This window comes from Ursus americanus, chromosome 7 (assembly GCF_024610735.1).
Source record: "Ursus americanus isolate L20-20 chromosome 7, mUrsAme1.1.p, whole genome shotgun sequence".
Taxonomy (NCBI): Eukaryota; Metazoa; Chordata; class Mammalia; order Carnivora; family Ursidae; genus Ursus; species Ursus americanus.
In genome coordinates, this window is record NC_142133.1 from 22,595,486 (window position 1) to 22,610,727 (window position 15,242).

The 15,242-nt window shown below is 42.8% G+C and overlaps 1 protein-coding gene across 1 annotated transcript in view; it reads left to right on the forward strand.

Annotated features, from left to right (window-relative positions):
* Nucleotides 1–1,529: 1,529 nt before the first annotated feature.
* EML6 (EMAP like 6) overlaps nucleotides 1,530–15,242 on the forward strand; it is a 275,854-nt gene continuing 262,141 nt past the window's right edge. The window contains exons 1-2 of the mRNA XM_087863403.1: nucleotides 1,530–1,794; nucleotides 2,567–3,295. Of these exons, the coding sequence (XP_087719529.1) occupies nucleotides 3,099–3,295 (197 nt within the window). The 5' untranslated portion in view covers nucleotides 1,530–1,794; nucleotides 2,567–3,098. The remainder of the gene's footprint in view (nucleotides 1,795–2,566; nucleotides 3,296–15,242) is intronic.

Sequence of the window (15,242 nt, forward strand, 5' to 3'; positions counted from 1 at the left end):
GTATCTCAGGTTCCATGTATTTTGGCTTATTCCCTTGGCTCTACATGGGGATAATGACCTGATAATGGCAGGGCCTGATGAAACTTATTTCTGCTGAAGACTACTGTTTTATTTTCCTTGTCAAGGAAAAAAAAATCAACAACTCTTCATTATTTTAAGGATATAGTGCAAACCTCTAGGTTCACCTCTACCCACAATCTAAACTTTCAGGCTTATGTCCCCTTTTGATCATACATGAATTCTCTCTTGCACCGATTCTATTCAGTGTCTCTAAATCTATGTTTTCCCACATCTGTCCTTTTCTCCATAGACCCATGTAGAATGTTCTTTCAATTTATCTCAATTCTACCTATACTTCCTATTTCCTCCATGAAGTTTTCCTGACTTATTATAACTGGAAAATCTCTTCATGTTTTAAATTCCTATATAGAATTTATTGTCTCTATATACTTCAACGGCACCGTTTTATGGTATGGTATTTCTGATCTTTTATATTTTTGCTTATGTCTCAAATCTTTTTCAGGAATTTGTTTTTGTTTTTGGTAGTGCCCTTATCTGCATAGTGCCACCTGACATATTTGTAGATTCCTGTTCCCTTAAATGTAACATTGAAACCAATTCACATCTTCTTCATTGCTGCAGGCAGCAACCAACTGCTCATCCAAACTTCAGCACTTCTCTTCTGCAGACTTTCCTACCACTCAGAGGGCTATATTAAAGCTTGAGGTAGTTGAAGAACTAGTAAACAATTACACCGAGAGCTCGGAAAGGAAAGGACATGCTCCCAACATCCTTTGTATCACCTTTTACAGTCTTTAGTCACTGAGATTTTGAAATCTCTTCCCACAGGTCAGCTGTGGTCCCAATTTGAAAATGGGCTACTTCAGAATTCATAATTCACTTTGGGCAGTTTTAGGAGGACTGCCACAGGCATCTGCGTTTGAAGGCCAAGGCTGGTTGTTCCTGGTGTGAGCACCTTCCCATTTCCAAAATCTGGTTATCCTCAAGTAACTTGGGAGGTAGCTCATGGGAAAGCGCTGGTTCTTAGGGCAGAGTGAGACCACATCCCCCAGCATTTTTCTTCAATGTGGCAGCACCGCACTTTAACAGATTAGAACCCATCTGAACAAAATGGAAAACTGAAGTAGGAAACGAACTTGGGCTTGGGTCAGCTAGCTGCAGTAACCTTCAGGGACTGGTGCGGAAGAAATTCTCGAGGTGGGCCACATACATTGTCTCTACTCCAACTCCACTGCTCCTTATAGATACACACACATGCCGGCCGCCGCCTCAGTCAGTGGGGGAACGCAGGGCGCTGACAAGCCATCGCCCTTGGTGTGCCTTCTTCTGCTCAGCGGGAGAACCGCAGGAACCGCCGACGCTGGTAACAGCCTCTCCACGGTCCCCCTCTGGCCTTGCGGAATTCTGGGACTTGTGGTCCAGCTCCGCGCGCTCCCCGTCCCAGCTGGCATCGAAGGGACTACAATTCCCGGGATGCATCGGGGAGGGGAGGGAAACCCGTGCAAGGAGGGGGAGGGGGCGGCCCTAGGCTCTGGGGCGTCGCGGTTTCCAAGCGCCGAGATCTCGCCTAGTAACCGGCAGCCGCGGTTCCCGAAAGCGGCGCTGTGGCCCCGCCCCCGGAGCCCCGGCTGGAGGAAGAACCTGTCTCCCGCGGCGCCCCAGTGACGAAGCCCATCTTTGGGTGCGGGAGGCGGGGAAGGGAGGGCAGGCAGAGGATTTCGCTCCTCAGTGCGAGATCCGGGACGTTGCTGGCGGCGCCCGCTCCGAGCAGAGGTTAGAGGCGGAAAGAGCTGGGATGCTCTGCGGCCGAGGTGGATCGGGTGTGGGAGGAAGGAGTGCAGGACACCGACAGGGAGGCAGTGCGCGCGGGTCGGGCTGTCGCTGGGGGCTGGCATTCCTCGGACCTGCGGCGGCTGAAGACCGGGATGTGTGTGCCCACATTGCGGGGTGCGGTAGGGGGGGGCGTCTCTGTCCCCCTACCCCCCGCCGGACTGGAGGCTAACCCTTGAGCTCCCCGTAGATAGCTCAGACCTTCCTGAAGAGGGGTGCACGATTTTTACCACTTGTTAATTATTTAATTTCTTTTGGACCAGGAGCATTAGTAGATAGCGCTTTCCTGCCTCCAACTGCACTAGAGTCTCGTTTCCTCCAGTTCAGAAAAATCTTATGACGCTTGCAGTTGGAGTTGCTGATTTGTGAGAACTGCTAAGTTCTTTATGTTTCCCCCCCCCCGCCCCCCGGCCAAGAGAGGGTTCACGGAAGATACGAATTTTAAATTGGAGCATCTAAAAAATGACCATTGCATTTTCGCCCTGGCTTAATGGGGAATCAAAGTATTCTCTCAAATCGTATCAGCAACCGCCAGCCGGAAGCGTTTAGGACATATTTAATATCATTAAGGAGATGGATCTGGAGGGAAAAAGGGGGACCAGTTGACCAAAAAAAAAAAAAAAAGAACTTGGTTTAGTTTGGGGATCGTTTTTTTGGGCTGGTGATTTATACAAAAAATGTTTCTTTCTTCCTCTCTCTTGCATCCTGGGTATAGACTGTCAGTTTCGGATCCAACGATGGTGGTGGCAAAGCTTACCCGGGTTCTCTGTCAAATCAAAGCTGTCACAGAATAAATCCCATTGCCTGCTGCGAAGCCCCCACGCACTGCAAACTTCAGTGAGCGAACTGGGTAATCAGTGTTTGGATATGCAGATCCCTGATTTAAAAGGCGGGGTGACCCCCCCAAGAACCTCTCCTGGGGGCCGAAGCCCGCAGGTGCAGTGAGGCGTGCGCTTGCGGGTGCTGGCGCCCGCGAAGACGCCTTGCCCCGGGAGAGGGAGCCGGGGCGCCCGGCGGGGTCTGGCGGCCGCGCACCGGCGGCTTGTCTCCGGCGGCGGCGGCGGATGATGGTGGCGGCGGGCGCACTGGGCTGTGTCTGTGCGTCGCCGCGGAAATCAGCGCCCGGCGCTGCACACTGAGCCCTTGCAGGTCCTCCGCAGCCCGAGTCTTGGCGAGGACAGACCCGGCGCGCAGGGGCCGCGGACCCGCGCGCGGGGGGGCCGGGGGGCGAGTGGGGTCGGCTTATCATGGCGGATCGGACAGCTCCCAGCTGCCAGCTCCGGCTGGAGTGGGTGTACGGGTACCGGGGTCACCAGTGCCGCAACAACCTGTACTACACGGCCGGCAAGGAGGTGGTCTACTTTGTGGCTGGGGTCGGGGTGGTTTATAACACCCGAGAGCACAGCCAAAAATTCTTCTTGGGACACAACGACGACATTATCAGGTAAGGAGGTGGCCTGGGGTCGTGGGGAAGGGTTGGGTGTGGAGATTGGAAAGGTGAGGAGAAGGATGACCAAACGGGCTTTCCTGGGGTCAGATCCAGGAGCCCTCTGGAGTTAAGGATTCTCTCTGGAACTGTATGGAATTACAGAAGGGCTGCTCATTCTAAAGCTAGGGCAGAAACAGGGTGGGGGGTGCAGGTGGGGAGGGAGAGATCTCCTTCCTCTTTATTCCTCTGGAAGGCTTTTAAATCTCTAAGGAGTTGAGTGTCCCGCTGCTTTTTGGGTGTTCATTCCTGCTACAAGTGGAAGGATCCCGGGGAACCATCAAACACTTCTTCCTGCCCTAACTGTGTAAATGTAGGACCAGTAATCTGAACGGTGGATGTCATCTTTGGCAGGCTCCTCAGTAGGTTCCTCAACAAGCAAGAGGGTTAAAAAAATCTAGAAGAAATTTTGCTACAGGTAATTTGGAATCTTCATCCCAGATGCTTTGAAACTGGAAAATTTCTACAATGGGTGGGGAGTTTGTTTTCTAATATTTCACTTGGCAGTGTTTTAATGCCAAACATATTTATACTCTAAATGGATGCTTCCACAACATCACTGAGGTTATAAAAGCCTGGCAGCTGCTGGACCACAAAATCCTACCAGTCAGCCCCCAGAATGACCAACATCTGGCAGTGGGTGGTCAAGACTGATTAGAAAAACACAACTGGATAAACAGACATTTTAAGGGGCCTTCCCTGTTAAACTGTGGAGGGACATATTTTGATTCTTGGTCCTGTCCTGTCATCTCTGGACCAGATGCATTTTCCTCTACTTCTTGTCAGCTGCTTCTGTGACCAAACAAGGTGTGGTCCAGATGCTGTTCACAGGGAATCCCATTCAGCCTTCAGCAGTTAAGTAAGATTTCCATATGGGAGCCTCACCCACGGGGCAAATGACTTGCTGAGGATAGACTATAACTGACAGAGACCATATTCGTGCCTTCCAAACTTGTGTGTTCATTGATGTAGAACAACTTCTATCACATTTCAGAATATTACCACTTGTGTTCTAAGTTTGCCTTTCATAATGAAATAAATGGTTATGTGGTGTAATGTTAATGGTTTTGATTTCTCCTTGGGGAGAATGATTTAAAAGTCTTGCTTTTTTACCCCCCTCCTAGTGTTGTGCTTATTCTGCAATCCCCCCCTTTTTTTCCTGAGCCCTACAGTTGAAAAATTGTTACAAAAGGTAAAAACTTAATATTTGAAAATACAGTAGGATATGTATTTTTAAAAATCTTGACTTTTAGAAAATGAAGATTTTGAATACTAAGAGCTCTACTATTCCCAAGGTTGGGTGGAGCTGATATGTAAAACTTTCTTCTTGTCACATATGAGAAAATAGCTCTTTTCTTTGCTCCCTGATACAATAAGGGTTGTGATTGGGGCACCGTCTGTCCTGGAGGTTTTCCTTCTCTAATTGCCAGGCTGATTATTGAAGTCACAGGTGCAAATGATTAAAAGTGACTTGTGAAAAGGTTAGATGTTTAAAAATTTAAACCCATTATGTTTTTGCTCTGTCTTTCTTAATGCAGTGCTTTCCATTACACCATCTAAATAAGATGTAGTCCTTTGGGGGAATGGAGAGAGTGGCAATTAAACAGAAAATTCCCTGGGGTTAAATAATATTGTTGTGACAGCTCACTGAACTACTTTGAGGGTTTGAACTCCTAATCTTAATTTTTTTTTCTCTAGTAGGAAAAAAAAAGAAAGAAAGAAATGCACTGTTGAAACTGAAGGAGGGAAAGGGTGGAGTTGCAGTAAACCGCTGTGATGACAGACAGCTGGACTAGTGGGATTGTGATGATATATGGCTTAGTTAAACACTCAGATTGGAAAAAAAGGTGAATGAAGCTGTTTGTATAACTGGTTTGCAGGAAGCCTCAAGCGATGAAAAAAAAACACAATTTAGCTTCTGGTCTATTATGAAGGTAGTTGTGTCTTTACACTGAGTGGTGGCATAGTAATAAGCCTACCCTCGGAGACTGGACTTTACTGCTAAATTTTGGGTGATACTTGGTTGAGTCTGAGTGTGTACAGGTGAACAGAATTCTTTAATGTCCATGTATATGTCTTTGCACATAGGAATAAAATTAAGTCCAACGTTAAAAACACAAACCGTAGATCATTATGTAATTAAAAGCTGTAAAATTAGACTGTTTATGCTGTTACTTTGCTTTATCTTACATATATATCTTTTTCTGATAAATGCAGTATGCAGACAACATTTGTTTTTAGCCTTAGTGAGACTCTCGAGTGCCATTTCTTTCATAATTTTACTCCCAGAAATATATTGAGTATTTCAAATTAATACTGTAAATTATTGGGAATCTTTATGTATTAACTGTGGATATGGACAGGAAAATTATGCTCTTTTATCTTTATGAATTTCAACTCATGTTCCTGTTACACTACTGATTTTTCCACTTAACATATTGCAGTTAGCTATTGAATGAGGAAGACTACAGCTAAGGTTTCAGTGCAAAAATATTTTGGATTTTTGGAAACATTATATGATTGTTCAAGCTTCTAACTCTTGATTCTTTCAAATGAGACAATGTAAGTAGTTGTCTGTTAGCTTTTTCCTTAGCTTGAAAGCTATATTCATAGTGCATGTATTTCCTCTGCTTTATTTATTGTTCTACTTTCCCCAGAATATTAACTAGAAAGCAGCCCAACAAATATTGATACCATACTCCATTTTATAAAACCGTGTGCTCTCTGAGATCACGATGAACTTTAATAATAATAGGATTTGGCAGAGCTCACCAGAGCGTTAGCATATGTGTCTTCCTGATTTGACAGACTATGTGTTTAAGTCAGATTTTTTAAAATGTTGATATGTGAAGCATAATATGATTTATTGGATGTGGAGGCTTAGTTTTATTCTTTTGAATGATTACCCTTCAGTACAGATAACAGATTAGAGGATGATGCTTGTTTTAGCCCTGATAGCGCTGTGACAGGACAGGTAAATACTAGAAGTGTTTGCTCTCAGACTAACAACAGGACTCAGTGCAGGCTTAGAGGCAAGGCTGGCAACAGAGACTGGAATATTCACTAACTTGGTTTCTACTTCAGGTAGCGCATCATGACACAAATGGAGTAAATGAAAGAAAAGGTCATGAACACATTTTGCTCTCTGTCATCTCCCTTCCGTTTTCAGTGACTCCATTTAAGACGTTTATCTCCTTACTCTGGGTTGGTATATTGTTTCTGACTAGTTCCCTGTCTCCATTTTCCTTTTTCTTATTTTTTCACTCTGTATTGCAAGGAAGGTTTTTCTGCAATACTCTTTCAGGGGAAGGACTTTGTATTGACTTTGACCTTGCACACACTCAGTGGTGAACCCCACTGTGCTATTTACTGGAGTCATCCGAATGAGTGGCTTGACCACTTGTTTATATGTGACATGGGGATAATAATACCTAAATTGCAAACTGTAACTTTTGGAGGGAACGTATGCAAATGGTTTAGACTGGGACCTGGCCCTGTGCTGGTATTCAATACCTACCTGCTCTTAGTGGGGGCATTACTAGTATTTCATTAAAAGCACACACTTAACACCTTAAACAAAAAAGATTGTTCATTGTCCACCAGCGGAAGTTTAAACTCCTTAGCTTTCCATTCCTTCTGGCCCTAACCAACCTTTCCTCCCTTATTTTCCTTTTTTTTTTTTTAAGTATAAATTGTTTGCTTCCCACTGGCCATATAAAAAGATCACTCTGTTCTTTCCTGCCTCATACTGGAATGATTTATCTACCCATCAACCCTTCTCCCCAACAATGGCACAGTGGTGGGTTGTCAGACAGATTTGATTTTAAACCCAGATCTGCCACCAATTGGACAACTTGGGAAAATTACTAAACCCCTGTGAGGCTTAGCTATCATCAGTAAAACAGCTTCTCATCTACAAATTGGAGATTTAAAGGTATCTGCCTTGTAGCTTGTGGAGATTACATACAGGGTGCCCCAGAGTGTTTGGCAAACAGTAAGTGCCCACCGCAGCGGGCCTGTTTGTATCCATACCCTGCTTGGGCCCATCTGCTTCAGCTTCACCACTCCCATGAGACCCTATACCATCCTTAGAGGAAGGCGCGCCTTGCACTCCTAAAGTTTTGCATCTTTCATGACCACTGTTCCTCACTTAATGTGTATCATTTAGTACTTTTCTTTCATTCCGAGTATTTTCATTTGTAAGTATATATAAGATCTTTGAGGATAGAATACATTTAATAACCAGAGCCAACATTTCTTGAGTGCGGACTCAGCACTAAATAAATGTATGTACAGATTTATCTCATCCATCCTCTTAACAACCTCATGACATTGGTACTATTGTTAGTCCTAGTTTACTGGTGAGGAGACCAGGGCACAGAGGGGCTAAGGATCTTGCCCGCAGTCACTATTTAGCAGACTATAGAATGGAATTGGAACCCAAAGCTATCTGATTCCAAAGCCCAAAGTTATTGCTTCACTGTTTTACAAACTGTTTTTTTTCTCAGTCACTGTGGTCCCTACCACTGTGCCTTATTTCTAACTAGAACTTTGTGAGCTTTTTGCTTCTTGTTACTCTGTTTATCAATCTGGTGCTTATCAGTTTATCAGGAGTATTTGAAGCTGATTGCTAGAACTCAGTCTAGAAGTGGAACCATGTTCAAGTTCACCTTAGGAACATTACCAGCTTTGAAACAATGATCTGAAACAATGACCTACCAGACATATTTTAAAATATTAAGTCTCAATTGTGACATGACTAAAATAATGTGGTCCTGCAAATACAATTGAACTTGTTGGATTTGAAGAGAGGGGTCTAACAGCCATGGTTTGGTCTGGAGTATTGAGTAAACAGGTTCACATGAGGGTCTGGAAATGTGATTTCATATTCTTTAGTCCCTTGACCAGTTTGAATAAGGGAAACATGGAAGTAATTATAAAGAATCAAACCCATATTGAGTTGAGTACCTGTTCTGTACTAGATACTTTTATATATGTATCTGTGTCATCTCATTTTCCTCTCTCCCATCTCTGAGAGGTAGTCTTCTCATTTTACTCGGTGGGAGTGGCTCTCAGAGGGAAAAGGCTCTGAGAAGGAAAGAGATTTAAGCAAAGTTACTCGGTGGTACCATCAACTATTCATTTGATCCTGTTCATTTGCAAGAGCATGAAGTGAAAGGCTTTGATGGAAGTTTATGATATCTTTGTAAATAATCTAATTATTGTTATTGTTATTCTTATTAATAAGCTATAGTTTATTTGGTAATTTTTTAAAAAGATTTTATTGTCAGAGAGAGAAGGAGGGAGAAACACAAGCAGGGGAGCAGCAGGCAGAGGGAGAAGCAGGCTCCCTGCTCAGCAGGGAGCCCGATATAGGGCTCGATCCCAAGACCCTGAGATCATGACCTGAGCTGAAGACAGGTGCTTAACCGACTGAGCCACCCAGGCGTCCCTATTTGGTAATTCTTTAATTAAGATTTATTTATTCCCTAAATTGGGAACATTTTACTTGTTTATTCATCAAAACCTCATTTACTCTCTAGAAGGTACCAAGTGCAGGGAGTGCAGCAGTGAACAAGACCACATTTTTGCCTCCATTCTGGTGGTGGAGACTAACAATGAATGAATAAGAAGACATGGTAAACATAGATTGTAAAAAGTACTGAGAAGGGAATGGTCAGAGAGAGAAACTGGGTTGGTGGGAACTACCTGCCATAGAATTCCAGAGCAGCTATTTAGGGAGGTGGCATTTAGCTGAGACCTGAAGGGTGAGAAGGGGCAGATAAGTGAAGCTGGCTTGGGAGTGGAGAGGTTACATGCGAAGGCACCAGGGTGAGGAGGACTTTGGTGTGCCCAGAATTCTGGTATAGATACCCAGAGAAAGACCAAGGTCATTGTAATTCTCATCCAGGTCATTAATGCCTCAGGGGTCTTGGTACCATATGTCCTAGATTTTCCTGGACAGTCACAAATATTCCATTCAACTATTGTTATAGATATACTTGTTCTTATCATATCGTGGGTCTCTATTATTCAGAATATATGACCATGTTTTTACTTAGAAAAAATGGTTACTATATAATGGGTCATTGTTTGAAAACATTGTACTGGAATATACTCTCTTACAAAGAATGATATTGGCCCTACAACCAACAGTCAATCAGAATGTAGATTATATTGTGGTAAGTGAAATACTGTTCAATGGCAGCACTTCTAAGCAGAGCTGGCCTAAGGCCTCTCCTACCCACAAGGATTTGGATCTGAACACTTTTGTGATATAGGTGACATTCTTGCCACCCAAAAAGGAAGCTGCTGGGAAGGCTGACATGATGGCTTTGCTTCTGGGACTTACTTTTTCTGAAACCACATGGAAAGCCTTTCTTAAGCCCCCAGACTACACATCTTCAGCAGTCAGGTTTCTCTTGTAGGTTTAACCCAAATTTGTCATACGTGGATTGGTCTTAAGTATAATTAAGGTGTTTGAGAGCAGAGATTTCTTTTCATGTATCATTGTTCATAGAAGTCACCTGAGCACAAGCTAACATCTAGCTTCTGCGCAGTAAGTCTGGTATGAGGCCTGACAGTCTGCATTTCTAATTAGCTCCCAAGTGATGCCAATGCTTCTAGCCACAGGCCACAGCAAGATTGTAGGGAGCTCACTGGTATGTTTCAGAGCTCAGTAGAACAGTGTTGTTTTTCAACCCAAATGAGATTGACAGCTAGCAAAAATAGACTTGTAATAATGTATATGATCTATACATTTGTTAAATTCTTAAATTAACAGAATTAATTTTTTTCACTAAGATGGCACCTAGACCTGTGTTCTGAATGCTCCAGAAAGAACCAAGCAGTCACTGATTGGAACAAGTTAAGGAGATGGATGTCTATAACCTTTGAATTCCCATAGCAGAGCGCCCATTATTCTCATTTAGAGGATACTGAACATGTGGAGACCCAGGAACTGAAACAATCATTAAAAAATTAACTTAGAAGTAATAGAAATCTGAGGTTTTGGTTGCTGTCCTATTTGAAAAGATGGTGTTAGAAACTATAAGGATGTGTAGATTTTTATATATTTAAAGAATAAAACCATATTTATACTTTGAGGAGCCAGTGCATCGTTTAGTAACTTCTGTTTTAGGGACCAGCAACAGTCTATTCATTGGCTTTGTTTACTCCCAAAGATTCTTGCTTTTTAAAAATGAGTTTCCAGCGTTTGGCCTTGGTGCTGGAGAGAGATCTCTTGAAGGAGCAGAAGGGAAAGCAGAGGGAGTGTAGTCAGAGATTGTGCCCCTTGACCTCTACCTCTTTATCAGTTCATTCCTTTCTTCCCCCAGTGGGAGGCAGGCACCTGGCTGACCTCAACCCAGTAGCTGAAGTATTCCACAGTTGCCCACTAGTTTTTTGCCACCCCTTTTCCCATTTGCGTGAAGGAGGGGAGTGGCAGGCCAGCAGTAACTGCCTGAGAGGAAAGAATCTTTCTCTGGACTGGCAGTACCTAAATAGGTTGGTCAGAGAATTAATCTAAAGCCATCGAGAATTATTTTAAGGCACGAGGATTCATGTTAAGTGTAGCTGCTATTTAACAGTGTCATTAAAACATTTTTCTGTGTTCATTGTGAATTGATTTTATGGGTAAGAATAAAACAGGACCCACAAATGACAGGATGCCTTCTAAATAAGAGATCAGTTGCAAGAAACTGAAACTTTTTCAAAGAAACACAGTTAAGGAGAGGATCATAAGATGACAAGAGAATCTTTGGGAACTCAATTATAGGGAGTAGGCTGGCCTTTCAGGCATTGCACAGTTATCAGGCAGCTATTTCTTTCTCTTTCCCTAGTTCTTTCTCTTGTAAGAATCACAGATTCTTGCAAATTCATATCTCTGCCTCTCTCTGGGTAATATATGCTTTGATATTCTGTGACTGCAGACTGGCTTCTTAGTTCAGTGATTTACTTTGCACATAGTCATTCCTCTCCAGAGTTCATCTCAGCCCCTCTGCACACATGACTATCCAGCTTGGTCCTACAGTACCAGTTGAATCGATCAGTCTTTTGCATTTTAAATCCAAATTTCCAGGAAAGAGAATCTAATTGGCTTAGCACTGGACAGGATGTCCACCCAGTCCAATCAAGTATAGCCTACAAGGTGGGGCCATGTCTCAGAGGGCTGCCCCTTTAAGAAACTTTGTCTAAGATAGCATCATACTCAATGGGGAAAAACTGAGAGCTTTTCCCCTAAGGTCAGGAACAAGACGAGGATGTCCATTATCACCACTTTTATTCAACAGAGTACTGGAATCAGACAACAAAAAGAAATAAAAGGCATTCAGATTGGTAAGGAAGAAGAAAAATTTTCCTCTTTGCAGATGGCATGATACTATAGATAGAAAGCCCTAAAGGCTCCACTAAAGAACTACTAGAACTGATAAATGAATTCAGTAAAGTCACAGCATACAAAATTAATACACAGAAATTGGTTGCGTTTATATATACCAATAACAAAGTACCAGAAAGAGAAATTAAGAAAACACTTCCATTTACAATTGTAGCAAAAATAATAAAATACCTAGGAATAAATGTACCAAAGAGGTGAAAGACCTGTACTTTAAAAACTATAAAACATTGATGAAAGAAATTGAAGATGACACAAAGAAATGGAAAGACATTCCATGCTCATAGATTGGGAGAAAAAATATTGTTAAAATGTCTATACTACCCAAAGCAGCCTACAGATTTGATGCAATCTCTATCAAAATACCAACAGGATTTTTCACAGAACTTGAACAAACAATCCTAATATTTGTGTGGAACCACAAAAGACCCTGAATAACTGAAGCAATCTTGAAAAAACAAAACTGGAGGTATCACAATTCCAGACTTCATGTTATATTCCAAAGCTGTAGTAATCAAAGCAGTATGGTACGGGCACAAAATAGACACATAGATCAAAGGAACAGAATAGCAAGCCCAGAAAGAAACCCACAATTATATGATCAATGAATCTTTGATGAAGGAGGTAAGAATATGCAATGAAGAAAAGACAGTCTCTTCAACAAATGGTGTTGTGAAAACTAGACAGCAGCATGCAAAAGAATGAAACAGCATACACAAAAGTAAACTCAAAGTGGATTAAGGACCTACATGTGAGACCTGAAACCTAGGATAAAAATCCTAGAAGAGAACACAGGCAGTAATTTATCTGATATTGGCTATAGCAACATTTTTCTAGATGTGTCTCCTGAGGCAAGGGAAACAAAAGCAAAAACAAACTATTGGGATTACATCAAATAAAAAAAAACTTCTGCACAGCAAAGGAAACAACCAACAAAACTAAAAGACAACCTACTGAATGGGAGAAGATATTTGTAAATGACATATCTGATGAAGGGTTAATATCCAAAATATATAAAGAACTTAACACAACCCCAAAACCCCCAAATAATCCAATAAAAAAATGGGCAGAAGACACGAATAGACCTTTCTCCAAAGAAGACATATAGATGGCCAACAGACACATGAAAAGATGCTCAACATCACTCATCATCAGGGAAATGCAAATCAACCACAGTGGATGTCACCTCACACCTGTCAAAATGGCTAAAATCACACAAGAGACAAGCGGTGTTGGTGAGGATGTGCACTGTTGGTGGGAATGCAAGCAGGTACAGCCACTGTGATAAACAGTATGGAGGTTCCTCAAAACACTAAAAATGGAACTACCCTATGATTAATTGTTGTAGTAATTGCACTACTGGTATTTACCCAAAGAAAATGAAACACTAATTCAGAGGGATATATGCACCCCTATGTTTACTGCAGCATTATTTACAATAGCTAAACTATAATAGCAGCCCAAGTGTCCATCGATAGATGAATGGATGAAGAAGAGGTGGTATAAATATACAATGGAAACTATTCAGCCATAAAAAAGAATGAAATCTTGCCATTTGTAATGACATAGATGGATTTAGAAGGTATAATGGTAAGTGAAATAAGCCAGTCAGAGAAAGGGAAATACCATATGATTTCACTCATATGTGAAATTGAAGAAACAAAACAGCAAGCAAAGGGGAAAAAAAGAGAGAGAAAAAACAAAACCAGACACTTAACTATAGAGACCAAACTGATGGTTACCAGAGGGGAGGTGGGTAGGGGGATGGGTAAAATAGGTGAAGGGGATTGGGAGTACACATCATGATGAGCACTGGGTGTTGTATGCAGTGTTGAATCACTATATTGTACACCTGAAACTAATATAACACTATGTTAGCTACACTGGAATTAAAATTTTAAAAAAGAAAGATTGTCTGATAAGGGAGATATGGGCTAAGAGAAGGACAAATGGGAGCTCTACTAGAGGAGGTAGATAAGAAGAGGAGGCAAACTATTTCTTGATAGAAAAAAACAGGACAGTGATGAGAAATACTGAGTTGAGGGCAAGAAAAGGTAAGGAAGGAATATTAAGAGGGCTTAAGTACAAAATATTGGTGATATGACACACCATGGAATTTCAGTTCTCATAAGAGGCCATGCCAGAGTGTCTCTGGGGAATGCTGGCCAATGGCTGGCGACCACAGCCTGGGAGAGTGAAGTGGACATCGCACATTTGCCTACTGGGGTGCCAGTGCTACTATTGAGGGTGTTTTCTCCTTAGTGGGGTCTGGCGGGAGAGGGGAGCATATGCGAATGGGGGCTGATGCTAACAGGGCTGGCACCAGGGAGGTGGTCAGATGGCACTCACAGGAGGCTTCCTGGGACTGGCGCAGCCTGCAAGGTGATGTTGGTGGCACAGGTCTTTACCAATTGGTGAAGAAATATTTTTATATTCATTTACCTGGCATAGATACTGGTGCACGTCTGTTGAACACCAGCCCTGGCTGTGAGTGACGTGGGTGGACCCTTAGATGATTTTGTGAGGTTGGCCATCTAACAGGTGTTGAAAATGAATCTTCCTAAAGCCAGACTTAGAAGTTACCCAAGGCTCCCTATTGCACAGGATAAGGTTCAAGCTCCTTTAACAGAGTCTCCAAGGCTTCTTACAATCTGGTTCCTGGCTCCTCCTCCATCCTGATGTCCCTCCCTGTCCTTCTGACATCCTCCAGCCACATCAAACTCCTTGCAGTTCCCTGAGCCCAGCTTCCTATCTTCATCCTTGCACATGCCATTTTGGCTGCCTGCAATGACCCTTCGCTTCTCTCCTTGTGCAGTCTCATTCCGCCTTCAATCTCAGTGTAGTGTCATCTCCCCCTGAAGCCTTACCTGACAACTCAAAAGCCTATTTTAGGCCCTTCTTGCTCTGTATGTGCAGACCACAATGCAAGTACCTGCCTTCTGGAGTCATTGCATTGTGTTGTATTTGTTGACTTACCCATCTCTCGACCTGATCTGAGTTCTGAGTATGTTCCCTTGTGTGGCACACGTTGTGGGCTTAGTAAATGCTTAACATATATTTTATTTGTTGTTAGTTTTTCATATCTCAAATTATTTGTAAGGAGTGAGGTCTGAAATGGAGGTGATATTTCTTTTTTTTTTTTTAAAGATTTTATTTATTTATTTGACAAAGAGAGACACAGCCAGTGAGAAAGGGAACACAAGCAGGGGGAGTGGGAGAGGAAGAAGCAGGCTCCCAGCAGAACAGGGAGCCCAGTGCGGGACTCGATCCCAGGACTCATGCACTGGGCAGAAGACAGACGCCTAACGACTGAGCCACCCAGGCGCCCCGAGCCACTCAGGTGCCTCTGGAGGTGATATTTCTATAGGACTCATTCTATACATACTTCGAGAAGAGAAAATTCTGAAAATACATTGTCAGCTGGCACTTAGAGGCAGGATTCGGAATCTTGTTTTAAAAAAATATTTGGATGGCGATAATGACTAATCACTGCATTGCTCTTTTTTTCTT